We start from the raw sequence: 26,251 nt of genomic DNA, 5'->3' as shown, positions 1-26,251 counted from the left end.
ATCATCTTGCTACAGGTTTAATCAATCCATCTTTCCTAAACCATGTCTAGTTCTACAATAGAATAAACGACAGAGACGAGAAAAGAAAGAGCAAAAAAAAAAAAAAAGGGTTAACACGGTGAATATGATAAAATGATTTGGCCCAATCCTCCAAATAGCCAATGACCAGAAACTCCGTACTGAAGAAAAGTCTGAGGAGAAATAAGAAAAATGGCATGCTATTCTATGTCCTCTTCCCTCCTTTCATGCGTGTAAAATAAAACATTCTTTCTCATAACACGGCCTTCTCTCGTATCACGCATCTCCCGCATCACATCTCCCGCATCACGTGGCCACCAAATTGGCTCTATACCGCTGTTGCTGATTGCCATCCTCGTCGACAGGTCGAGTTGCCGTCGTCGTCGCCGTCGTTTCTTCAGCTTCAGCTCCAGCTCCAGCTCCAGCTTCAGTTCCTGCTTCGGCTTCAGCTTCTGCTGCTGTCCCTTCCCCTGCCACCGCCACCACCACCACCTCCCCCTCCTCCTCCTCCTGTCGTCTCCTGGCCGCATCAGCAGCCGCAGCTTCCGCCTCCCTTCTCTCACGCTCCCTCTCCGCGCGGGCCTCGGCCTCCAGATCGGCAATGTGCCTCTCCGCTACGCCGGGGGCGATACTAGCTAGAAAGAGCAGTCCTGCCCTCTCGGCGCGGCGGATCTGGCTCTGCAGCCACGTCGTCTGCTCCCTCCGGGCCACCAGCCTGGCAGCCATGTTTGCCGGGTCAGGATTGTTGTTGTCGTCGTCGTCGTCGTCTCCGTCGTTGCCGGCGCCGCGGGGGTTGTGGTGGCGGTGCGGTTCCAGTCGCGGCACGGCATTCTGCAGGTGCTGGGCGATGGGCCTGCGCGCCACATCGACGATGCCCTGCAGGGCACCTATGCTCACGACGAAGATGAAGACGGCCAGTCCGATGACCGACAGCCACCGGCCCCAGCTGGCCTGGGGGGACGTGAAGAACCAGACGAACAGGGCCAGCCGGAACACGAGCCAGATGTGCGGCCAGGCCTGCAGGAGGAGTGGCGGCAGACCGGGCTCCTGCGGGTTGTCGGGGTCATCTACGCCGTCCTGGAGTGGCGGGGGCTGGGCCTGCACCTGCACCTGCACATGTGCCGGCGGCTGCTGCTGCTGCTGCTGCTGCTGCTGCTGCTGCTGATGATGATGATGATGATGAGGATGATGCTGGTGGTTTGGCTGGGGTGCCTGCAGGTGCTGCTCCGTGTGCGGCGTGCCGGGGTTCGTGCTGACCGTGGTGACGAGGCTCCGTGGCCGGAGGTAGCTGGCGGCCGGGGCGGGTATGCGCGGCGTGTAGTACGTCTCCGAGTTGTTGTTGACGAGGATGCCCCGGGGCCCCTCGGGGGAGGACAGGATGTACACCTCGGTTCCCTGGCGCGGGGGTGCTAGGGTGGCGCTGCCGGCGCTGGTGGAGCGCATGCCCGCGTCCGGTGTGGCCCGTCCGCTCGGCGCCCTCGAGTCAGAGAGGGGGTAGGCCGGGGTCGTGGCGCCGGGCTGGTTGAGGGGCCGGCTGTTGTACATGGAGTGCAGCGAGGCGCCGGACGCGCTCCGGTGCATGGCGTTGGCCGTGGCCATGGTGGCCTGGACCAGGTCGGCGTTGCGCAGGATGTTCTGGACGTCGGCCGGGGATAGACCTCCTCCGCCACCGCTGCCGGCCCCGGCCGACCCGCGGATGACGGTCTCGACCTGGTACGTCTGGCCGTTGGGGCCGACCGTCTCGCGGTAGTAGTGCCCGAGGGCCGGGCTGGCCCTGCCGCTGGTGGGTTCCTGACCGCCGGGGTTGTTGTTATCTCCGATGCCGCGCATGCCCAGCATGGCCCTGGTGCGCTGGTTCTGGTTGACGACGGTGCGGGCCCTGCTGTCCCGCTGGAGCTGAGCCAGCCAGTTTGACATGTGCTGATGCTGCACGGCCGGCAGACCGTCGTTGTTGGGGGCCGGCGGCGTGGCCACGGGCGGCGGCGCGGGGAAGGGGCCGGCGGGCTGGGCCGGGTTTCTCCTAGGAAAGCCCGGCGGGGGCTGCGGTCCGAGCTGTTGCGGGAGAGTCGACGGCGGTCGCTGCGACGCTGCGATCGGGGGAGCCGGGCTCGGGTCTCGCGGGGCGGCGGCGGTGACGGTCGGCGCAGGCGCCTCCCTGAGGACGAGGTGCATCGTCTGCTGCTCGTTGGAGCGGACCTGTTTGGAGGCGGGAGTTGTCAGCATAGAAAGGCCCAGTTCCTGCGATCGTGACTGCTGTCGGGGTGATGACATACGATGGCGTCTCCGAGAACGTCGAGCAGCGTATCGGTATCGCGTAGCAGTGCCCGGCCCCTGGCGATGAGCCGCTGGTTCTCGTCGGTAGGACGGAAGGGCAGCGCTTGGCGGATCTTCTCCTTGAGCTGCTTGAGCGTGGTGGAAGCTGGCAGTCCGGGGAAGATCAGAGGGCGGGTGACGCCGACCGAGGGCGAGACAACCTGGAGATTGACGCAGAGCTGGTCCTTATCGTAGGTGCCGCCAGATGGCGAAGAGGAGGAAGCCATGACGGATGTGTGAGAGAGAGAGAGAGAGAGGGGGAGAGAGCCGAGTGGGTGGGTGCGTATATTTGTTTATTGCGAACAAGGAGCAGCCGAGACCAGATTCAAAATCACTGGCGGTCAGCACAGGGCATGACGCAGCCGGCAGATTGCGGAAAACTCTCTCTGCACCGGAATAATGGGGGGAGAGAGGCTTGAGATGTTTCTGCGCCGCGTCGAGGAATCTGTATGTGTGCGGCCACGGTGTTGTTGATGCTGTTGCGGGATCAGGGTTGGCGTCGTGGTGGTTCCTGGAACTGGATAAGCGAAGCGACAGGGTGGAAGATCTTCCACGGTGGCTTCAGGCCGCCTCACAGGCTGTCACTCATCAGCCAGGGCCGCCGCCGCTCAGGGCCGCCGCTCAGGGCCACTAATGTACTCAAGGACCGCTGCTGGGGACCGCTGCTCAGGGCCCGCCGCGGGCTTCAGAGGGACAGAGACAGGCCCTACAGACGCCTGACAGGCCTGTACGGGGGGACAAAGGCACCGGTACAGAGAGAGGTACGTACTGTAGCGGTACGTAGTAGTACCCTGTATTATATTCCATCACTCTCGCTACAAGCAGTCCTCCTTGGATGTGGATTTAATACTTGGTACCTACCCTCGTACATCACGATTCGCTGGTAATAATACGGAGTACTGTCACGAGTAATCTGCAATCTGTACTTTGATTATGTAATATCACTCTTCGCCGATATCGCCTCAGCATGAGACACGCCTTTGTTGTGCTCAGTCCATGACACTCACCATCGCACACGCGAATACGTAATCTGTCATCTGTGCAGATCAGGATCACGAGCATTACTGCTACTGGTATTGCTCATATAGACTGCAGTTACTTGATAGTCAAAGCTAGCAGACATGCAAAATCATGCGTGGCCCGCACTTGGGTGGCCCAGCTGACCATTGCATAAAGGCGTCGGATGCCCGTTTCCAGTATCCAGCGCAGTTTCGGGTAGGCGATTGGGAGTCAAACTACTCCGTAGGCGGACAAGCAACACGAACACGAACCCTGGTTTCTCACGACGAAGGCATTCTTCTTTCCGTTCTCTCACATCATCAGCCAGCACCGTCATCTCACATCAACGTCCTGCCGAAAAAAAAAGATTAAAAAAGAAAGAAGAAGAAGAAGGAAGAAGAAAGACAAGGTGACAGCAGCAGCCGTGCAGCGTGATATCGACTCACTCACAATTACACCGGCAAAGACTCTCTCGATGTATCGTGACTCCCAGATGATGGACGACGGCCACCATCTCACAACAGCCCACGCCCAGCGAGGGGGAGACGACATCCCCCATGGCATGTTACAAGGTCACTCAACGTGGAAGAGAGGCTGACGGTTTGTTGTTTTCTTTTCCCAGCTGTGGGGAGGTCGAACCATTGTCAAGCCCGGGGATCCATGCTCACGCCACACAACATGGGTTGAATGTGCGGCCATACCCTCGTCGTCGCTGTATACTACACTGCAATGTAAAAACCTCTCATGCCTCTGTCCTGTCAATATTCCCGGTAAACGTCCTTGAAATATTCTTTGTGGGGTGTTTGAAGCCTTGCCGTCGTCTAAAAAACTGGTCTCCTTGGTACCAAAGTACGTTGCAGCGTCACATGCGCAATACTCTCCCGGTCGCATTCTTCCCCACATCGCCAATCCCCTATTAGTACCGCTCGGGGGGGGGGGGGGGGGGGGGGGGGGGGTGTCGTCGCGTCTAGGAGAGAAGAGAGGAGAGAAAAAAAAAAAAAAAAAGGGTGCAAGGGAGATTGGTTTTTTTTTCTTCTCTCTCTCTCTCTCTTTCCCCTCCTCTCTTCTACAACCAACACCACCGACAGTAACAACGCTCATCCAGCCCACAAACGCACCATGGCGTCCCTGTCTCTAGGAGCAGGTAGACGAATGGCACCGTCACGAGTTCGACCGATCCTGCCACGTCGGACGCCGCACAAGCCACGCTGCCAGTATCAACAGCAACAACAACGACGCCCCTTGTCTTCGCGCAGGCAGGCCGGACCACGCTTCTCCCAGCGTCTGGGCGAGGCCCTCCGCAACAGCAAGGTGCAGTGGTACCAGATACCCATCGGGTTAGGTGTCGGCTTCCTTGGCCTGCTGCAGATCTACAAGGTCTCCACGCGGGAGCAGGAGAAGCAGCTGCAGCTGCAGCAGCAGCAGCTACAACAGCAGGACCAGGACCGGAGGCAGATTGAAGCCGGACAGTCGCAGGAGCAGCCTCAGCAGCTGCAGGAGGCACAGGAAGATGGTCAGTCCGAGTCTGCGAAGCCGAAACGGAGGCCGAGAGTGAGGCCCGATGGACCTTGGTATGTCTCCTTACCCTCCTTTCCCTTTGTGTGTGTCTTGATCGTAACAGAGACTCCCCAAGGGGGTGACGGGGAAGATGGAAGACTGACAGGGAGGGGGAAACAGGCAGGTTCAGGTCATGTCTACGCTGCCACTCAAGGCCATCTCTCGGCTCTGGGGACGGATCAATCAGTTGACGATTCCCTATTACCTCCGCGTTCCTGGGTTCAAGCTGTACTCGTACATTTTCGGCGTCAAGTATGTTGCCACCACCCGCATCCACACGCACACACACAGGATGGAAGAAGAAGGGCGAATCGGGAGAGGACAATTGACTGACAACGAGACCACAACACAGCCTCGCCGAAGTGGCCGAGGACGACCTACGGGCATACCCCAACCTAGCGGCCTTCTTCTACCGACAGCTCAAGCCCGGATCGCGACCTCTCCACCCGGACAAGCAGGTGCTCCTGTGCCCGTCGGACGGACGGGTCATCCAATTTGGCCAGATTGAGGGCGGCGACATCGAACAGGTCAAGGGCATGACGTACAGCATCGACGCCCTCCTGGGAAGCAACACACCATCCATCCACCCGTCCTCCCCGTCCAGCGACGACGGAAACGGCAGCGGCCACGGCAAGACGGTGACGGTGACGACGCGCGAAGCCTCCAGCCAAGAGGACATCGTGCTGCGCGACGAGGAGTTCGCCAGGGTCAACGGCATCCCGTACACGCTGCCGGAGCTCCTCAGCGGGTCGGGCCAGAGCAAGGCCGTGGCCGACGTGTCGACCGTGCAGAGCGAGACGGCCGAAGCCGTGGTCGGGGCGGATCTCGCGCGCAGCGAGCAGCAGCAGCAGCAGCAGCAGCAGCAGCACAAGCCGTGGCACGACGTCATCTCGGGGCGGTCGACGTCGCTGTACTACGCAGTCGTGTACCTGGCGCCGGGAGACTACCACCGGTTCCACTCACCGACGAACTGGGTCGTCGAGCGGCGGCGCCACTTTGCGGGCGAGCTGTACAGCGTGTCGCCGTACCTGCAGCGCACGCTGCCCGGGCTGTTCACGCTGAACGAGCGCGTCGTCCTCCTGGGCCGCTGGCGCTGGGGCTTCTTCTCGTACATACCGGTGGGCGCGACCAACGTCGGGTCCATCGTCGTCAACTTCGACCGGGAGCTGCGCACCAACAGCCTCACCACGGACACGGCGGCCGACAGGGCGGCCGAGGAGGCCTCGCGCGCCGGCCGGCCCTACCTCGGGTTCGCCGAGGCATCGTTCCGGGGCGCCAGCCGCGTGCTGGGCGGCCACGCGCTCCGCAGGGGCGACGAGATGGGCGGGTTCCAGCTCGGGAGCACCGTCGTGCTCGTCTTCGAGGCTCCGGCCGAGGCGAAGGGCGCCGACGGGGAGACGAAGGGCTGGGAGTGGGCCGTCAACAAGGGGCAGACTGTCAAGATGGGGCAGGCCCTAGGTAGGGTGATTGAGTGAGGTGCCTGCACCCTTGCATATCAGAACATGATGCTCTGTCAGAACACGATGCTCCGTCAGAACATGATACTCTATCAGAACACGATACTCTATCAGAACATGATGTGTAATTATAGTTATTCCGTCCTTGTATAGAAGAAGAAGAAGAAGAAGATACGAACGAGTCTAATAATCAACCTATCCCGCCCGTCTACGCTCCAAAACTCCTGACCCTATCCTCGACGGGAACGAACGACTTCTCGGCCGGCTCGTGGCCCTCTACCCTGCCGCCGAAGACGAGCTGCGCGTCGAGCACCCAGCCGTCGGGCACGCCCCAGTGCTCCCTGACCTTGCCGTCCACGAGCGGGTTGTAGTGCTGCAGGTTGGCGCCGAGGCCCTCGAGCTCGAGGGCGGTCCAGGTGATCCACTGCTGCATGCCCAGTCCCTGGTCCGCCCAGCCGGCGAGCCTGTCGGCGAAGACGGGGAGCCTGTCCCTGCCGGCCTGGAGGGTGGGCTCGTCGCGGAAGAAGAGGACGGTGCCGGCCGCGGCCGCGAGCATGTCCATGCGCGCCGAGGTGCCCTCCCACCTGTCCGGGGCGACGAGGCCGCGCAGGATGTCGCGCGTCTCCTCCCAGAGCTTGTCGTTGTCGGCGCCGAAGAGGACGAGCGTCCGGTTGGCCTGGAGGTTGAAGGCCGACGGCGTGTGCTTGGCCGTCTCGCTCACGATGGACAGGATGCGCTGCGCCGTCACGCTGCCCAGGTCCTTAGTTAGGGGATAGACTGAGCGGCGGTGCCGGACCATGTTCAGGAACATGTCTGTCGATAGTCTGGACATTTTTTTTTGGAAGGGATGAGAGAGAGGGAGAGAATGTGTGTGTGTTGTATGGCTTTTTTTTTTTTCCTGATCTTGATTTTCTGCCTCTGGAGAGAGTTGTGTCTCTTGTCTGTGATTTGTCTGTGATTTGTCTATTAAGAACAAAAAAAAAAGTAAAGTCCGGGAGGGGGGGGGGGATATTCAATTAAACATCTTCTTACATGTTGACGGAAATACAGGCAGTAGGCTACACACAAAACACTCTAAACCCGAAGGCCGAGCGAGCATTATATGATAATATTCAATTTTATATTCCGTCGCGCTCGTGCTCGCGCTCGTACTCGTTGTCTTACATAGCACAAGCATTCTCGTGCTCGTCACATTAGGCCTTATCGATCCGCTCGGAAGATGATAACATATAAGTGGAGCCATACACAATTCCCTGTCATGAAAACGGTTCCCTTGTCATCTTCCCTGTAATGACTCTTGCGAGGACAGTAGGCATGTTCAAGAGAGATGAGATACTCGATGGAGAGACGTTGGGAGTAATATTACATTTAGAGCCATGAAGGTGTGTGGGGGTCTCGGACGTGGCCAGGGATGTGGCACGTGATGAGAGATTGTGTCGGAATGAGCGTTGTTCCGTTCCGGATCACCTACACCAAAGGAACAGAAATGACGCACCTTATCCCTCGTAGTCATAGATGAAGCCTGCAGGAACATCAATAACAAACACACATCAATTTACTCGTCATGACGCTATTTTACGCATTTTCCTTACCTTGTTGCGAAGGAAATGATTACCCGGTTCATCCCCGGGTAAACCAACCAATTCAGACTGCCCGGATACAACAATACCCAAGCCATCGGGCAAACAAACACCTGCTATTGACTCGGGTGCTAATATCTGCTTGACATTCGAGACAAGCAAGGGTTGTATATGGTATATTCATATATCTATATATCTATATGGTATATTCATATATCTATATATCTATATGCTATATATTTATATATCTATATATATCATATAAGAAACCCCCCCCCAATAAGACCAGTGAAAGACAAGACCGTCCCCACCGATATTTGTAAGGCAGTTGCCAAGTCTGACAAAGCATGTCGTGGTGAGAGATGGGACGTCCTTGTGTCATTGTCGTGACATTTTCCGAAACGCACGTCATTATTTTCTTCTTCTTACGTTGGCAGGTACGATGAGTACATCTAATCAATAGTCTTAGAATTCTCTCATCTTCCATCTGTCATCTGCCATCTGCTCTCGTGTTGTTGTTCTGATGTAATGCAGACCATTCTTTTATTCCAACTGGTTGTATCACTCCGTAGAGTCTAGAACTTTTTTCTTTTTCCTTTTTTTTAAAGAAAAAAAGACTTGAGAAGCAACCCGGTGACATATATTAATACAAGCACAAGCAGAGAAACCGCAAACACATCGAAAAAGAAAAAGCAAAAATGCCAACCCTATTAAATCCAATTTTATATATCCAGTTATATCGATTCCATTTTTTTTTCCCCTATAAGACAGTCAAGAAGAAGAAGCAGAAGCAGAATCACACCAGAACGTTTCCTAGGCCAAAGAAACCAGACGGAAGAGAGAGAAACAAGATTAGAGATGAAGAGAAGAAGAAGAAAGATGTAGAGAGCAAAACACCGCCATGCTTGATGCTGATGCTGTCCTGTCCTGTATTTGCTTTGTCTTGAGTCGTGACTCGGGTTTGCGCCCGGTAGGTGGGTCTATGTCGAACCGGCCTCGAGGGTCTTGAGAGAATGAGACTCGAAGTGAGGACTTGAGAGTCATTCTCGATGTGGGGGTTTTTGGAGAGAATCATCCTCAGCATTTTTGGGGCCCTGGGTGTATCGTGAGGGTTGAGAGAAGAGATAGGAAAGGTAGAGATTAGAGAGAGGAAGAAGAGGGCTGACCAGGTCAGACATTGGTGTGCGTCCATCACGGCAACTTGAAAGGGAGAGAGAGAGAGAGAGAGAGACGAGGAGAACGAGGCAGGAAAAGCCAATACCCTGCCCTCACCCAGAGGAAAAGTGTGACAGGCTCACCACGTCTCGGCAATGTACTGGCCAGCCTCCTTCTTCAGATCCCAAAAGTTACGGGCCTCCTCCCTCTGCAGGTTCCCCTTTGCCATGGCGACGTCGACGAGGGCCTCCTCGACGCCCTCGCCCATGCCTCTGCTGGAGCCGCAGACGAAGATGCGGCCGTCGATGGAGTTGACGATCTGCCATACCAGGTCGGCCTGGTGTCGCACCTCCTCCTGGACGTAGCGGCCTTCGCCGCGCCGGCTCTGCACCACGCGCTTGACCTCGTCCTCATGCACGCCCCACTCGCCGCTGTAGATCTCGTCGACGAGCGAGTCGCGGATGCCCTGCAGGACCCAGACCTTGTTGGCGCAGTTGGCCTGCTTGAGGCGGCGCTGGACGAAGCCCCGGAAGGGGGCGATGCCCACGCCCGCGCCGATCAGGAGCATGGGGCCGTCGGCCTTGAACTGCTTGGCCAGCGGGTTGGCCATCAGGCCCTTGAACATGGGGACGTACAGGTCCGGGGTGCGGCCCAGCCGAGTCTCCTCCAAGAATCGGTGGGCCTGGCGCTCGAAGAAGCCCGAGCCGACGCCCGTGCGCTTGCCGCTCTTCCAGTCGTGCGTCTCGTGCACCGTCACGGCCACCTGCACCAGGCGGTGCTGCTTGTCGTCGTGCGTCTCGTACGCCTCGTGCGGGTCGTTGGAGAGCGAGTAGAAGCGCGGCATCAGCTGCGGGAGCACCGACAGGAGGTCGCCCAGCGGCGGGTGGGCGCTCGGGAAGGCGTGCAGCACCTGCGACACCGACACGTGGGGGCCCGTGCGGAAGTCGCAGAAGACGCCCTGGCCCTCGGCGGAGCAGAGGTACTCGAGGATCTTGCGCTCGTTGTCGGCCGCCGCGTGCTCCGCCAGCAGCCGCAGCATGGCCTTGGTCGGCGGGAACGACTGCAGGTCCACCGTCCACCGGAACAGGTCCCGGCGCGTCGTCACCAGCGACCGCGCCTTCTCGTCGCCCCACACCGTCGGCCACCGGCCCTTGGTCGTCCGCATGAGCACCGGCTTGTCGCGCTGGAACCGCGGCACCATGAGCGTGTCCAGGACGTCTTCCACCACGTCGTCGCTGTTGGGCGCCATGATGCCGATCGCCCCGCCCACCACGAAATCGGACCCGTCCTCGTTGGGGTAGTCGGTGATGTCTAGGTCGAAGTGGTACGTGCGCTTCTCGGCCCCGGGCTTGGTCAGCTCGCGCGTGTTGTGGATCCTGACCGGGTGCACGTGGTATGGCGGGTGAGGCTGGACGAAGCGCGGGGGCTGGATGGCTGTGTCGACGGGCACGAAGCAGCTGGCCATCGACGTCATCGTCGGCTCATCCTTGTTGCCGTCGTCGTCGTCGTGCTCGGACTCGCCCTCCGTCTTCTCCTCATCGGCTGCCGACGCCGTCTCGGAGACGGGGGACTGCGACCCGCTGCCGAGGGACACGGCCGAGTCGGTTGGCGAACAGTCCTGGGCGGCCTGGGCGGCCTGGGCTGGGCGGATGGAGAGGGAGTCGACTGCGGGACGGGCTATGGGGATGAACGAGACGGTGGACTCGGGCAGGTCGGGCACCTTGGTGAGGGTGAGGGGGATCTCGTTGATGGCGAGGCCGAGAGATCGGTAGGCCTCGTTGTCGGGCTGCTCGACCACGATGCCGGGGCGCTTGGTGGAGCCGCCCAGGCAGCAGCCGCCTCCGCAGCAGCGCTGGACGAACTCGGCCGTCGTCTCGCCGGTGATGCGTTGGATGTCGCGAGCATTCTGGGCAATCAACCTAGTCGAGGCACGACGGTGACGGGACTTTTGCGGGGGAGCCTTTGGCAGCTCGTCCTGGTCCTCTGAGTCGTCGGAGAAGGTGAGGGACGGGGCGATGGAGGGGGCCTTCTGCTCGTTGGCGATGCTCTCTGCCACGGAAGCGACCATGTCGTGAACGGGGACCGTCACCGGAGTCATGGTGGCGGTGGCTGTGGTTGTGATTGTGATTGTGGTGGGAAGGCCGACAGATGTGACGGGTGCGGTGAGGAGCTTGCGTGTGAGGGCGGCACGCTGCAGACTATTACCGGTAGCGGTGGTGGTGGAAGAGAACGGTGGTGAGGTCGAGAGAGTGGCGTCGCGGGGCAGGTAATACGTGGTGATCTGGCGTAAAGTGGGTTGGTGGTAGGGCGCGCTGGGGAGGAATGGACAGGGGTGTCGCTGGTGTATTACCGGTGTGGGAAGAAGGGAAGGAGGAGGTGGTGGTGGTGTCAGGAAACGAGAGAGAGAACCAAGTGTACGGGGGACGAGGACATGAGGTTGAGAAGAAATGGTGGAAGGATGACTGATTGATATCAGGAAGAGATTGATAAGAAAACAAGTCTTGTGAGACAGGAGAAGGAAGGAGGGAAAGGGAAAGAAATAAGGAGAGCGAAAGGAGGGGGGGGGGGRGGCCAAACTTAAAGTTGTGGTGGTGTGGTGTGGGAGGTGGATGAAGGAGGAATAAAGGAAACAAAAGGTACATCCAAGACAAGCAGGGAGCAATAGTGGTAATACGATAAAAATCTGGGAAAAGATGCAAGGGAAAAAGAAAAAAAAGTTGGAGTCGGAGTAGAGGCTGCCACTACCTGTTAATAAGCAGGTCATGGCAAGCACCGAAGCCCGACGGCCGGAGACAGAGAAGAAAAAAGAGAGAGTCCCAAGATGATTGAATCAAAGGGCAAGATGTATGTGGGGGCATTCACACTGTGTACATCGTCTGCTGATGGTACCAGAAGTGGTCCCAGCAGATAATCCCAACGACCCGGGGGATTGTTCAATCATCCGGGTATCATTCCGATTTTGCCTTGTCTCCCACCCCCCCCCCCCCCCCCCCCCTTTTTATCATCATTTCTTCTATCATCTGCTCGGACTATCCTACTACTACATGTACAGAGGAAATACATGAACAGATAGACAGATCGTCCGATTGTCTGTCGACGGCATCATGACATGCTGTACCCGTCCCCCCTCTGACCGAGCATCGCCGAAGCCCCGATGCACCATCTCTACCGTAGGCAACACCTCCAGCGCACGTGCAGCATCCTTTACAGGGGACCCATTACAGGTGTCTACGGGGGGGTTACAGGGAACAGCCCCGGAAACGGGAGGGGTGCACAGACTCCGTACATCAACGCCGTACAGGGGAGAGGGACACGCCACTGGCACCGCCTGGGCACGCTGGGACAGGCACTGCCCGACCGTGGACGGGCACTGACCTCAACCGCCGGAACCACTAAAACCACGTCACCGTCACTGACCACTACCCGCCGAACAGCGCTGTGCAGGGGCAGAGTGTTCCGGGGGGGGGGGGGGGGGGGGGGGGGGCGAGAGGGTGGGAGAGCAGAGCGCAACGCACCTGCGCGCAGCGCGGCCGGATACCAGCCGCGTCGAGTCATGACTCTCTACCGATGTGAGGGAGTGATGTGAGGATGAATGCAGGTACAGTCGTGGTTGGGAGAGAAAGAGGAGGGAGGGAGAAGAATAGTGTCAAGTCATCATGATGCTCCTCGTCTCTTGCCCCCTTTCTCTATGACAGTGCGGAGTGAATTCTTCTATTGGAGGATGAAGAGGAGGGATGACGCCTTGGAACCGGGGGGAGGGAGGGTACCGCTTTATCAATCAGGTCAATCAGGCCAGTAATCAGGCCAGATCGGCCTCTGTCCTTCAGCGTACGGTAACTGTACTCATCACTCATCAGAGATTCTGCACCGGGACGTCCAATCGTGCGTTCCTCCACCATACCAGGACGTGTAAATCCGTTATTAGAGCAGAGAGAACAGTAACACTCGTGCGCAGGAGCACCTGCATCATGTATACCCCCTTCCCAACAGACTCAGATGAAAACACGCCATCGTCCAATCGTCCAAGGGGAAAACAGCGTTTCCGGATGCCGAATACGAGCGATAGGATGTCGCCCATATCCGTCATCCGTCCCATCTCCCCAGCGGTCTTGGCCGATTTGATTTTTCTTCCTGCTCTGCCTTTACCCGTCCCACCCGCATCCTCGGGATCCCCAACTCCCACTCTTGAATCTTTCCCCCCCCCCCCCCTTTTTTCCCCCCTTTTTTTTTTTTCGACTCTGTACATTATACTCCATAGTTCCTTGCTTACTTGGTCCTAGGCATTAGATATTACTCCATAAACTAGAATAAAAAGAAAACACCACTCCCTCCCCCCACTGTTCATGCATGCTCTCCAGGTCATGTGCCCTCTTCCACATCCAATAGACCCCTTCTTTCTGTCATCCTCTCTCTTCTCCGTCCCTCTCCATCTACTTCTTTTCTTCTTCTCCTCCTTTCTTTTGCTGGCGTCCATTTCTATTCGTTCCATTTCTAATCTTCCGACTGCTTTTTTGATGGGGGAGGAGGAGGGGGGGGGGGGTCGTCAAAAAGGGTCGCACGCCAACACGCTCGTACTCGTACGACTCTGTTTCCCATTTCTAAGAGACTAGATTTTTTATGTTATTTTATTTTTTATAAATAAAAAGAAATATTAACCATTAAATAATGAAACGGCAGGGAATCTTTCATGTCCAATCGGATCCATCCAGACCATCTCTACCTTCTTCTCTCTTTCTTCTGCGGTGTGTGGGAACGTTTCTTTTTTTATTACTTTCTCTCTGTTCCATGATTTTCATTTTACCAACCTTGTTCGTCTTCTCTTCTTCCCTCTCCCCTTTTTTCTTCCTTTTTTTTCTGTTTTGCTTTTTCCCGTAACCCGTTATCTGATCCTAGAATCTTATCAATCCAATCCTATCAATCTGTACTCCGGAGTAATCTCGGTTCTTGGGAGTAGAATAACCCCCTCTGCCGATCTCGGACGTATGAGTACCCATCCACGTATTGCACCAAGTATGACACGGAATACCACCCCGTCTTGCCGATGTGTGTGCATGTGTGCGTGTGCGTGTGGCAGTGTGCTCAATGTACTTCCCCATTCGGTATTTGCATCCAGCCTTGTATTTACTGTGCATATCGGGGTTTCTTTCCGTTGGGTGATACACTTCTTTATTTTATTCTATCCGTCATCATTATCAAATGTACAGATTACCATCACCATCATCGTTACTACTATCGCTACTGCTACCAAGCTCAACCACTACCTGCTCACTGACGCTATCATGACGACATTCCTAGACCTAGAATAATTGTTGCTCCGTGGATGCATGCTATCCGTACCAGGTACGTGCCAAGTACGAATCCCTCTTACCACTGTACCCGTACCACACGCCATTGCGCTGCTCGCATTCACAGCCCCTTAATGAACCAGGCATATCCCTTGTGTCGGGTGAGACTGAGACAGAAGGGGGGGGGGACCCTGTGCGACAGAATATTCTAGCGTGTTATTCAGGGTACCCCGTAGCAGAAAAGACAAGCAATATGAAAACTCTGTTCTGTTTGCTGCCTGCCTGGTGAGACCGTTTCCGGATCCCCGAGATGGATCTGATAAGATCTTTTAGATTAAGAGGAAATTTCGAGAAATGTGACAACCACCGGACCGGCAACACTGTGCGCAGTGCTACTCTCTACCTGACAGGCCTCCCTCACACTATTTCAATACTGGTGCTAACTAAAGAAGCATTCCAAATGAAAGAAAAATTCAATTCAGGGCAATCCAGAAACCTCCCTGGATCCAAGCCCCCAGCAGCAGGGGTCGGGGAACCGAAAACAGAGTGCGTTGTGCATGTCGTTGTATTACTGGGGTCGTCTTATTATCAGATCCGTGTCCAGAGCGTTGGTACCGTGTACTGACCTCGACCTTCCCAATACGACGTACAGCTTACCCGTACCCTCTTCCCACCCCAGGGCAGATCCAAAAAAAAAAAAAGCACAGGCGAGTCCAGAAAAAAAAAGGGGGGGGGGGAATGAATTCTGACACCCACTCACTCACTTCCTCTCTCCTTCTCCATGGATGACCCCGGCCGCATGGCTCGCATGTCACCTGAATCCTGCGCCTTTGTACGTAAAGTCTTTGAGTATTGTTACATGCTCGTGAGTGTCGGAGTAATACCATGATGGCATGCTTGCTGTCTGTGTTCGTCCCATGGTATGATGTACTCGTGCGTCCACAACAGGCTTCCTCGCATCGTTTCTTTGGGGAGGAGGGGGGGGATGGGGGGGATGTCCGGGGATCCGGCAGGGTTTTCGAAGCCTCGGTTATGCCCACGTTGTCGTACGAGCAACTTGTATTACATGCCGGGATCGGGTAATGGGGTGACAATGGAAAGACGAGGTTCCGGTAATTTGATCTCTGTTTTCGTGATTCGTACTTTCGAGAACAGAAAGACACTTCATGTTCGAGCTGGCACATGTTCCACGTTCTCCATCCTAGACCCGAAGACACTGACGTTCTCTCTCGGCATGTCCTACCGTTCTCGGTGTGTCGTCACCATGGCCCCCCCTGAAGCGAGGGCCGAGGCGAAGTATGAATACTGCTGGTATCGACCAAGGAATTCGGCGGTCTCAGGGGTTTGTCGGCTGCTGCTGAGATCCGTAACAATGCTGGTACTCCATACTCCGTACGTCCTCTTGTAGTTTTTCTGGCGGTGACCGAGGTATTATGATGTTCGGTATTCTTCTGGAGCTGAGCGCCAACTCTTACATCAGCCGACATCAACCAGTCCAACCCGACCCCAACCCCAACCCCAACCCCAACCCCAACCCCTCTCTTCCCGGAATCAGATGCAGGTGGACAGATGCTGTCGCATCAGGACAGACGGTTCCTTGCCGAGCAAGAGTGGGAGAGGAGATGACCCAATCTATCAGAGAGAACATGCATGATAGACAGCAACCGAGAGCCTGACTATCAATCAGGGATGGGCATCTCATCGTATGTACGAGCGACTCACCGACGTTTTCGCGCACCGACCACTGGTGGGCTGGACCTAGCAAAAGAGGACATGTTACATGCTTGTACGAGCAGTTGCATCGGGACATTCATCGATCATCATTCCCTGGGACCGGCGGGAAAGTCGGGAAACCGAAGCGGCTCCGGAGAGAATACGTTGTGCCCATGCTCTCGAGGTGATGGTGGCAACGACAGAAGTCTTGATCGTGAGAAGATGCTCCGAGCGGGTGCCGAGACGCGGCTCACAGACCAGCCGCGTGGCATCTCGCACCGCATGCGTACGGCCAACAACGGAATTTGTCTCCGTCCTCCCGTCCTCCCATCCTCCTGCAAGTTATACTCTCTTGTACTCCGTAGAAAAATGCAAGAGGCGCACACAGTAGAGCTGCGGAGTCGATGACAGCTAGTCAATATCAACTATTCAATGTATCTATTAACAGGAAAGGAAAAAAAACCGGAAAAAATAAAAATAAAAATAAAAGGTATCGACTCTGCATATTACGGATGGTAAAGCCCAAGGAGAGGGAGCGAGAGGGAGGAGCTCCGCACTTCCTCCTCTTCCTCCTCTTCTTTGTGTGTACAGATATGATTTGACGGGATTTGGGGGAGAGGGGGAGAAGATTGCGAAAATCGGAGAAGTGCCCAGTCGACATATGCAAGGATAGGAACCAGTAGGGAGAGATGGAATCGACATGACAATGGGGCCCGTTGACTTCTGAGGAAGGGTGGAAAGGAAAGACGCACGGTTGAAAAGGAAGATGGGGGGGGTTTTCCTCTGTCTTCTCCACGTTTCGATGCAGTGTCTGTTTCCTTGGCGACTTTTTTTGAGGCAGGTGACTTTTTTTTCTTGTTCTCTTATAGGGCTCCATTCTTTCTTTGCATATATCGGGCTGTCCTCGCTTCTTGTTCGGGCTGTCCTATGTAATTGTGGGATTTGAAAGTGAAGAGTTCTAGCAAACAGTCGCGGGAGACGTGTCGAGTAAGAAGGTGACAAACATCACGGTCATGGTAGACTACAGACTGATACGACTAGCATGATGCTGTCTTGAAGATATCCCCTTGACAGCATGCATGACAGGACCCGGTGACACCATAGACAGCATGCATGGCGAGAGAGAGTCCTGGGTCTGGGTCGTACTCTAGACGATTTTCTGCAAGATGTGACTGATGGAAACGTCACGATGCATAGTCTTGCGAAGTGCGTGGCTATCGGTCAAAGGTGGTATTATCTCTCTCTCTCTCACTCTCACACACACACTCTCTCTCTCATACACACGCTCTCTCTCTCTCTCTCTCTCTCTCTCTCAATCTATCTCCTGTTGAGCCCAGTCTCCGTGTCTCTACACATCGATAACCACCATTACCCACTGACAACTACGTGGGAATTGCCTGTCCAAGAAGCTGCCCCTCCCCCATGTACGAATACTCCACATCATACATCACGGGGGACTCGTTGGGCATGAAGACTCGGGAGAGTGCTCTACGCGCCGTCGACTTCCATACAGAGTGAGGAGAAGGAGGACAACGTATTCATTGCTTTGCTTCTTGCATTGCGTACGTGTAATAGTCTAGGTCACAAACGTGTTTTTTTTTTTTTTTGCGGAAGATTGGGAGGAGAGATGGGAGGGTTCGAAGTTTGGGGGAGAAGAAAACACATCGTCCATGTGGAGGTGTTACAGTTACAACTCTGTATGGAATCGGGAAAATCGTATTTACACTCGGGAGTCTAGAGGAGGGTTTTCTTTTAGGAAGATGATTTTGCACATTTGATCGTGACGCCTAAATGAGAAAAAAAAAAGAGACACTATCAACGATAAGATCCGACGAGGAAGAAGAAGCAATGCGTAAACATGGAGAGAAGAGAGAGAAAGAAAAAGGAACAGAGTAGGTTTTAGTAATGGAAAAAAAAACCCGATACAAAAAAGTGGAAAACCACACCTGAAAAGACCCAAACGCCTCCCGCGCCTGATTGTATATTGCTGTGTGGGAGAAGGAACAAGAAGCAAAAGACGAGCCATCGTCACGGAGCCCCCCCTTTTTTTTGCTTGATAAAGAACCCCCAATGTTCAGTGTTGACAGCAATGCCTCACCTCGAGATTGAGGAGTGCCAAAGTTTAGAAAAACACCTTTTTTGGAGACCACACAACCCAGAAAGACTTGTCAATGGCGGTATAACAATCCTGGAAATGATTTTTTTTCTTCTTTGTCGAGATGGAGAGAGAGAGAGAGGGAGAGAGAGAGGGAGGGAGAGAAAAGAGAGAAGGACGAGGAGAGAGGGAGGGGGAAGAGCTCAACCTGCCATGCGTATGTTTGATTCATGCAGGGTAGGTTGAACTCGGACATGTCTCCTTTTCTGTCATCATCATCGTGCAGTATTATTTCTTAGGTCGACTTCTGGATACGGTTGAAGATACCGGCGACGAGACAATGGTCACGCTCGAAGGGCTCTGCAGGGTTGATGTTGGTTAGCAAGACATGATTGGTAGAGGGAGAAGAGTTGGGAGGTAGAGGGAAGTGGTAAAAAATAATAAGAGAAAAAAAAGGGGGGGGGGATAAGGGAAAAGAAAATCTCTTACCCAGGGTGAGCTGGTACTTGGGCTTGATGCCGTCGGCACGCATCTTCTGGACCTCGTTGGCGAAGACCTCGGCGGCGGGGGCGGTGCTGTCAATGCAGTTGGCCTTGATGGAGATGAGGACGCCGCCGCCGGCCTTGAGGAACCAGTTTGCGTTCATGGCGACGATGCGGGCCTGGTCGGGCTGGGCGACGTCGGCGAAGATGACGTCGACCATGGGGACGACCATGCGGTAGCGGGCCGGCTGGCGGGCGTCCTCGACGATGGGGACGACGTTTGTGCGCTTGGACGCCATGCCGACGAGGTCGCGGCCGGAGCGCGACGAGAACTCGACGGCGTAGACGTAGCCCGTGGGGCCGACCAGGTCGGCGACGTGGGAGACGGACGTGCCTGAGGCGCCGCCCAGGTACAGGACGCGCGAGCCGGGCTTCATGTAGATGTCGTCGGCACCACCGGCGATGGCGGCGCACAGCTTGCTGCGGAAGGGGTTCCACGTGCGGTACTCGACCTTGGTCGTCGTCGTGGTGCCGTCGTCGTTCTGCTGCGTCTCGTCCACCGACACGCGCTTCTCGCCGTACACCGACTCGCCGGGCGTGATGTTGCGCGTGGCCAGGCCGTCCTCCTTGCCGCCGCGGATCACGAACACGCCCGCGTGACGGTGAGGCTCGACAATCACCTTGGCGCCGCCCTTCTGTCCGGGGGCACCTCCGCCACGGCCACCGCGACCGCCGCCGCGAGGACCGCCACGGCCACGGGGAGCACCCTTTCCGATGCCGCCTGTTTATCCCGATCATCCCTCGTCAGCATACAAGTTCTCATCAATCGCCGTCATCAACATCGACGATGTAGAAGGACTCTCCTCAGGATAGATGATGGGAATCCGCAGTGGGAGGAGAAGAAGGAGAAGAAGGAGAAGGAGAAGAGATGAAACATACCACGGCCACCGCCGAAGCCTCCTCCACGGCCACCACCACCGAATCCTCCACGGCCACCACCGCCAAAGCCTCCGCGAGCACCTCCACGAGGACCGCCACGGCCACCGCCGCGAGGACCACCACCACGTCCACCGAAGGGAGGCATGATCAAGAGATGTATAGATGTGAGGGAGGGGGTCTGCTCCGAGAAAAGATTGCTCAATCGGAGAGAGCAATTGGTTTAGTAGTAATAGATGATGGGAAGATTGATGCCCAGACTATCCTGTTGCTCTTTGTATTACAAGAGGGTAACAGGGCTGATTGTTCTGTCGGGAGTGGATGTTGACAGGGCAAATCTTTGTACGGAGGTATGTTGCTGGGTGCAAGGGCCTTTGACGCTTTTTTTCTTCCTCGAGGCGGAAGAAAAATTTCTGAAGCTTTTTTTTTTCTGCCGCTGGCGGCCGTGTTCCCACCCAATTCCGATTATTAAGTGGGGATTTAAGGATAAACTTTATCCCGAATGTTTGCCACAGTCTTGCTGACAAGTCTGCCCCTCCAAAAATGACAAAGTGGCGTTCACGTGACTTAGAAGTTGGTTTCTAGTAAGGTCATGTGACTTACGCGACGATTGTAAGTGAAGTGTGCACAATATTTTTTTATCACTACGGAAGAAATCACATCAATTGATCTGAGAAAAGTCAGACCGTTCGAGAAAAAAAAGGAATTGTTTCATTAGGAGGAATGATAGATTTTTTTTGATTCACGTGCAGTCCTTTTTTGATAGACGTTTTCCGGAATTCTCTACTCTTGGGGTGAGAGACCCTGCGCACCCTCTGGACAGCTGCACTGCATTGCACCTGCAGAAAAAAATCGCAGGGCAGCTAAGCCCTAACAAAATACCCCAAAGTGGATAAGCGACTTTTTTGTGTGGTCTGTCCACCCCCCGGGAAGCAAAGGCACCTTTAGGGCAAAAAGTTGGAATTCCTCCATCTCTCAGTTCAGCCGCCCACGACGACGTCGAACCGAATCCCCGTCACCACCACAACCACCAATACCGACGAGATGGTGAGTGATTGCCATTTACCCCTTTCGTCTCTATCTCGAGATATCTCTTGAAAGAGAGCGTGTGTTCTCTACGTCCAGTTCGAACAGGAAAGAAGGAACGTCGTGACATTGCCGCGGGAGGGGGGGGGGGGGGGGGGGGGGGGTTAGAAGATAGGAAGAGATGGGGAAGATGGATCTTTAAACACAAACGTCCACTCTTTCGCCTGTGTTGTCTGTGTGATGAGATTTTCCACATCTCTTCTCTTCCTTCTGTGCCAAAAGGCCACACATACATATACATGCACCCTTCTTCTTCAACAACCCCGGACTGTTCACTCTTCTTCTTTATCTGGATGCACTGCGAACACACACGATGACAAAGAGCCAAAAAAAATGAAAATGAGAGATACGGAACAAGAAAGCTGACATGGTTTGAAAACAAATTAGGTGCGATACGCTGCGACCGAGATTGAGTCCGCCAAGTCGGCCCGCGCCCGCGGCTCCTACCTCCGCGTCTCGTTCAAGAACACCCGCGAGACTGCCCAGGCCATCAACGGCTGGAAGCTCCAGCGCGCCATCACCCTCCTCGAGAACGTCAAGCAGCACACCGAGGCTATCCCCTTCCGCCGCTACGCCGGTTCCATCGGCCGTACCGCCCAGGGTATGTCATAAAGTCTCAGCAATACAGCGATTAGACTCTCCTTGCAAGGAAGAAAAAGAAGAGAAAAGAAATCTCAATCTGACATGACATCTTCCCAACAGGCAAGCAGTGGGGTGTCTCCAAGGCCCGCTGGCCCGTCAAGTCGGCCGAGTACCTCCTCGGTCTCCTCAAGAACGCCGAGGCCAACGCTGATGCCAAGGGTCTCGACACCGGTGCCCTGATTGTCAAGCACATCCAGGTCAACCAGGCTCCTAAGCAACGTCGCCGCACTTACCGTGCTCACGGTCGTGTACGTTTCTCTTCTCCCCTCTACCCCCATACTCGATCAATCAACTGACAAATCCCAGATCAACCCCTACATGTCTTGCCCCTGCCACATCGAGCTCATCCTCACTGAGGGTGACGAGGTCGTCCAGAAGTCCGAGCAGGTCGTTGGTCGTGAGGAGGTCCGCCTCAACTCGAGGCAGCGTGGTGCCCGTACCCGCCAGGCCATTACCGCTGCATAGATTCAATATTAAACTTCGTTCTGTCTTCCCTTACTACCTTGACTGATTTCTCTCTCTCGGGGAACAACATTAAAAAAAAGAAGAGATGATGAAATGAATAAAAAAAAGAAAGAAAAAGTCTACTTGAGAAAAGATCGAATGATGGGGCCTAACGATGAACTTTTCAAAAAGAAAGGGATTTAAATGATGTCTGTTTTTTTTTGTTTTAATAAAAGAAGAAAAAAAGCCGAGGGAGTTTTTCTTTTTCTTTTTTAAGTCGTGGAAAAGGCAACATTTTCCCGTTTTCATCTCTCCCACTCCGTTCTCCCCCCCCTTTCGGCTGTTACAAGACATACTATCCCTTCTCTTATCCCAGCCATCTTTCACTCTATCAAAAGGCATATGGCATAAAGGAGTGGGTTGCAAGGGAGAATAGCCGGGGCTTTCTGATTCATCGCGAGTGCCCGAATAAAGGAAATCTCCAATCCTACGTATATGTCTGCTTTGTAGTAGTACCCTGCCCATTTCCAAGTGATACGGCAGCATTGTTTCCTATTCTCATACGCAGATTTTCATGTTAACCCCTTCTCTTCACACAGAAAGTCCGCATACTCCAGGTATAAAAATGAAAGCATGCAATTTGTAATCAATAGCCCCAATGCCCCAAACTCCGACATCCATTGTCCAAGAAAAGCTCCTCGAAATTGGCAGAGTACGCGGACACAATGCGCATTGTTAGGTATCAACATGAGATGCAACTAAAAGCCAAAGCAAAGCAAGGGGAAAAAATGGCAATGGGAACAAGACGAAAAACACCCTCCTAGGTTCCGGTAGTCTCGAGAACGCCGGTGAATCGGCCACTGCCTGGGCGCAGGATGTCGTCGTCCACGGCCTCGTCCACCATGGCTCGGCTGTAAACGCCTGTCCAACCAAAAATCATTCCTAGTTCAGTTAAGCTGATGACCTCGCTGGGTTGGATGTAGGGTATGATACATCCGAGCAGTTTGTCCTGCGGCCGCAGTACCATGTCGTTGATGGCCCTGTAGACCCCGCTCCTGGATTCCTCGGGTAGGTGGTAAATGTTACGCGGCAACAGGCTTCTCGTCAGGACGTGGCGAGCATCGACACCGATGTAGCCGCATGACTTTACGGATATGTTCTTGATCCGATAGTGCAGTTCATCCCTGCCCAGTTGGCTCGCACAAGGTACAAAGCGCCGTGAAAAGGACATGATGCGTGACCGCTCCCACCACTGGTCATGCGTCTCCGCAGCGCTGGTTGCCGTGGTGGCATTTCCGCGGAACCTGCTCCTCAAATGGTCGCGGCGGCGGGGGGAAAAGTGTTCCAGCAGTGCGGACCACAAGAACCAGTAGGGGAAGGGGGACTGCGTTTGCTCAACAGACTCCACAGGGCCACCGCCTCCATGTACCTGATCTCCTTGCTCATATGGCATTGTCCCTTCTGCGGGATATCCGAGCGGCACATGTTCCATGGGCGCAGGCAAAGGGGGGTTGTTGAGCAGAAGGCCCGGTAGATTCCGAGGGTTTGCGTACCACACCTGAGGTGTGAGGCTCGGGGGTCCGGTAAGGGACACTGATTCGAGCGCCAGCTTTTCAAGCGATGACAATCCCATCTGACGCATCATCTGGAGAAAGACCTGGGGCGAAATCCAGCAGTTATTGAGAGACAGGTGCTGGATGTGTGGCAGCCTCAACAGCCTCTCGAGTGACTCCAACACACCAGTGGCCGAGACCATGTCTTGCGGGTCCGCAAAGAAGGGTGCCGGGAGGACATGCTGGTTGCGCTGGTAGGCACCGAGGCCGAATTCGCCGCCGCATATCCACTCGAAGTGCAAGCTCTTTATCCCGGGCTGCCGACTGATATACTCGTTGAGAAGTTTGTAGACGCCGGGGACCGCTTCAACGGGAAATACAGGGGCATCTTCAATGGTTGAATCGTGTCGCTTCGAGATCTTCCGCCAGTCTGCAATCACAGCCAATGACACGTTGGACAGGCTAGGAATATTCTGCCACAGGTGGTCATTGTAGAGAATGTTGAGATGGCAGCTCGGTATCTTGGCTATCGTCAACGTTGTGAGGTTATCGAGAAGGCCAGCCCTGGAATTGTCTATCATGGAGATGACGTATGATTGGATCATGGCTCGATGAGCCCATCCCAGCTCCAGAAGTAGCTCCTTTTGGGCCTGCGTGAGTGGTGTGGCCGTCGCTCGGGGGGAAGAAGGGGCGGAGAAGAGTGTGTTGAACCGAAGGTTCATTGGTAGCTGCGCTTGCAGTTGCTGATCCAGCTGTTGGTGTTGATGTTGAGGAATGTTGGGGGCGGCAGGGGGGTCGGCGGGTAGAAAGCCATGCTCATGGAAGGCCTCAAGATCCAATACAGCTCGAGGATCTTCGCCTTGACTTTGCCCCCGTCTGTATCCGGTGTCATAGTCTCCAGGATTAGAGCTAGGGAAGGGATCTGTGCTTAGGTAGAGGGCTTCTATATCGATACCTTCAGTATTGAGAAGGAGCCGAATTGCCTCATCAGCCTGGGCGTCACGATACCCTGCGCCGCAAGCCATTCTCTTGAGAATCGTGTAGTTGTGCTGGGCAATACCATTTGTGTCATCCCTGCTCGCACGACGCAGAAGGTTTGCATTAGAAACGGTGACAGTGTCGCGGCGGTCCCGGGATCCCGGCTCGTTTTCCGCCGGAGCAAAGGAAGCAAAGGTCGGATGCTGCGTCCGCCCTGCTCTGCTTGCGGCGGCCCGCACATAATCCTGATGAGAGCCAATGCAACCGAGGCCTGCATCGCAATAGAGACCAAGGTTTGTGACGGTTGTCAGGCAGCGGAGAGCCTCCTTCATGCCCAGCGTCTCGTCGGCAGTCTCTTCGATGCCCTCGAGGTCCAAGTAGCGGCTGTACGATCCGTGTGGCCAGCGGTAGATCCCCCAGAACGAGGGAACGATCTCTTGGGTGAGCTTCACTGGCGGGTACGCGAGCGAACTGTAGTCGATCTCGAGAGACAGAGCAAAGCGGAGGATGTGGGGGCCGAATGTCTGGAAGATGCGCATGCCATCGTAGAACAGAGAGTTGGAGGGACGTGCTATGCCGTTCTGAGGGTGTTGTTTACCGTAAAGCTCAGATCGGAAAGGCACGACAACACTTCTGAAATACTTGACTGAAACCTGCCTGTCGAATTCCTGGCAAACAAGACGGAGGTTCCTGACGTCGGCGCGAGTGAGATACGAGGTAATGATTCCGAATATCTCAACCGGAATGGCTCCCTCAAGCCATGATCGCTTCCCGGGTGCCTCGGAGCTGGCGTTGCAATCCTCGTCACCACCGGCCATTGTTCTGCATCTCTTGGTAGGCCTCGGGGGAGTGCCGTGGTCGTCGCCGGCTTCTTGGGGGTCGGTTCCAAGCCCCTGTACGGGGGTCCGTGAACCAGGTTCCCGGCGATTATCTGCTGCCGATTCCAGTCCCAGGCGGTCGTCTACCATGGTGTTGTGGCGGGTGACGATTTCCTCTTTCTCCCGATGGACACTGAATGTATTGCTCGTACACTACGAGTATGATGTCAGGCCGCACTTGTATGCAATGCGGATCAAAGAGGAGCAGTCCATGGCACAGTGAGGAAAACAGAGAAATTGAATAGTAGCGTATGTGTACGTGCCAACGCTCAAGGCCCGAACATGTGAGTCCAAGCTAAATTCAACGATTTTGTCAAGCGCTGAGGCGTAACACAAGAAGCCGAGGGGTTTGTGCGGGTGAAGGGTCATACATCCGTAATAAAACGGAATGGTAAGTCAAGCAGCAACGTGACGTTGACGCAGGTTTTTTTGGCGGGGGGGGGCGGGGGGGGGGGGGGGGGGGAGGAACTAACGCTTCTTGACCCAGTTTTTGGGGCCCCAAAGGATGCTCCATCGCTCCTTCCTGCACGATGCAGCCGGACCAGGGGAACGGACGGTAAAGAGCTAATCAGCTGGTCGTCGCACCTGCCGCCGTTTACACAGCATATGCACAACCATTACTAATCAGGGAAGTATTCAGCACGTAACGCAGTATGATGTTCCGTAGCCTGCCTGTGATATATATATCCTACGTGTAGATTTCTAGGCAGGGCTGTAGATACATGGCAATTTGAATCATATCTTTTGACAACTACTCTCTGTGTCTTGTCGGCAGCCGCCGCTTCCCCAAGGACGTGCGGTAGGCTCTAGAGCCGGTTACGATGGGTTTATGCGACGGGCTGGCCTCACTGGTTCAGGAAGGGTAGCTCCTAAAAGAGTTCATTTCGCGATGAGGAAAGAGAAAGGAAAGTTCAGGTCCTAGGAGAAAGGGGCGCAAGAGGGCTTCTATAGCGGTGTGGTTGCGTGGCGAGGCTGTTGCTACCCCCGCTACCGGTGCGCCACTCATGCGCCACGCACGTCCAAAGTCACCACCAGGCACAATCTGTAATAGTTTCGGTGCGAATAGGGATGCTTATACGG

General features: G+C 55.2%; 7 protein-coding genes and 1 pseudogene across 8 annotated transcripts; 3 read left to right on the top strand and 5 right to left on the bottom strand.

Moving 5' to 3' along the window:
- Positions 1-324: 324 nt before the first annotated feature.
- On the bottom strand, positions 325-2,558 carry GMORB2_1651 (Conserved fungal protein; the record flags this gene model as incomplete). The annotated part of the gene is made up of 3 exons (XM_035463632.1): positions 325-1,128; positions 1,276-2,214; positions 2,292-2,558. The coding sequence occupies 3 exons, from the start codon at positions 2,556-2,558 to the stop codon at positions 325-327; spliced, it is 2,010 nt and encodes a 669-aa protein (XP_035320463.1).
- Positions 2,559-4,449: 1,891 nt separating this feature from the next.
- Positions 4,450-4,970, top strand: GMORB2_1650 (annotated as a pseudogene). Its single transcript has one exon. Coding segments are annotated over exon 1 (471 nt in total).
- Positions 4,971-5,020: 50 nt separating this feature from the next.
- Positions 5,021-6,362, top strand: GMORB2_1649 (phosphatidylserine decarboxylase; the record flags this gene model as incomplete). The annotated part of the gene is made up of 2 exons (XM_035463631.1): positions 5,021-5,139; positions 5,240-6,362. The coding sequence occupies 2 exons, from the start codon at positions 5,021-5,023 to the stop codon at positions 6,360-6,362; spliced, it is 1,242 nt and encodes a 413-aa protein (XP_035320462.1).
- A 190-nt stretch (positions 6,363-6,552) lies between these two features.
- GMORB2_1648 (uncharacterized protein) lies at positions 6,553-7,176 on the bottom strand (the record flags this gene model as incomplete). The annotated part of the gene is made up of 1 exon (XM_035463630.1): positions 6,553-7,176. One exon carries the CDS (start codon positions 7,174-7,176, stop codon positions 6,553-6,555), a length of 624 nt encoding a protein of 207 aa, XP_035320461.1.
- Positions 7,177-9,218: 2,042 nt separating this feature from the next.
- Positions 9,219-11,177, bottom strand: GMORB2_1647 (Sulfite reductase, alpha subunit (flavoprotein); the record flags this gene model as incomplete). The annotated part of the gene is made up of 1 exon (XM_035463629.1): positions 9,219-11,177. The coding sequence occupies one exon, from the start codon at positions 11,175-11,177 to the stop codon at positions 9,219-9,221; it is 1,959 nt and encodes a 652-aa protein (XP_035320460.1).
- A 7,290-nt stretch (positions 11,178-18,467) lies between these two features.
- GMORB2_1646 (rRNA 2'-O-methyltransferase fibrillarin) lies at positions 18,468-19,738 on the bottom strand (the record flags this gene model as incomplete). Its single annotated transcript, XM_035463628.1, has 3 exons — positions 18,468-18,532; positions 18,662-19,435; positions 19,594-19,738. 3 exons carry the CDS (start codon positions 19,736-19,738, stop codon positions 18,468-18,470), a joined length of 984 nt encoding a protein of 327 aa, XP_035320459.1.
- Positions 19,739-20,634: 896 nt separating this feature from the next.
- Positions 20,635-21,783, top strand: GMORB2_1645 (large subunit ribosomal protein L17e; the record flags this gene model as incomplete). Its single annotated transcript, XM_035463627.1, has 4 exons — positions 20,635-20,637; positions 21,064-21,277; positions 21,379-21,566; positions 21,625-21,783. The coding sequence occupies 4 exons, from the start codon at positions 20,635-20,637 to the stop codon at positions 21,781-21,783; spliced, it is 564 nt and encodes a 187-aa protein (XP_035320458.1).
- Positions 21,784-22,582: 799 nt separating this feature from the next.
- On the bottom strand, positions 22,583-25,261 carry GMORB2_1644 (uncharacterized protein; the record flags this gene model as incomplete). The annotated part of the gene is made up of 1 exon (XM_035463626.1): positions 22,583-25,261. One exon carries the CDS (start codon positions 25,259-25,261, stop codon positions 22,583-22,585), a length of 2,679 nt encoding a protein of 892 aa, XP_035320457.1.
- Positions 25,262-26,251: the final 990 nt, after the last annotated feature.

Source organism: Geosmithia morbida, assembly GCF_012550715.1.
Source record: "Geosmithia morbida isolate 1262 chromosome Unknown scaffold_10, whole genome shotgun sequence".
NCBI lineage: Eukaryota > Fungi > Ascomycota > Sordariomycetes > Hypocreales > Bionectriaceae > Geosmithia > Geosmithia morbida.
This window is presented reverse-complemented; position numbering and strand designations above follow the sequence as displayed.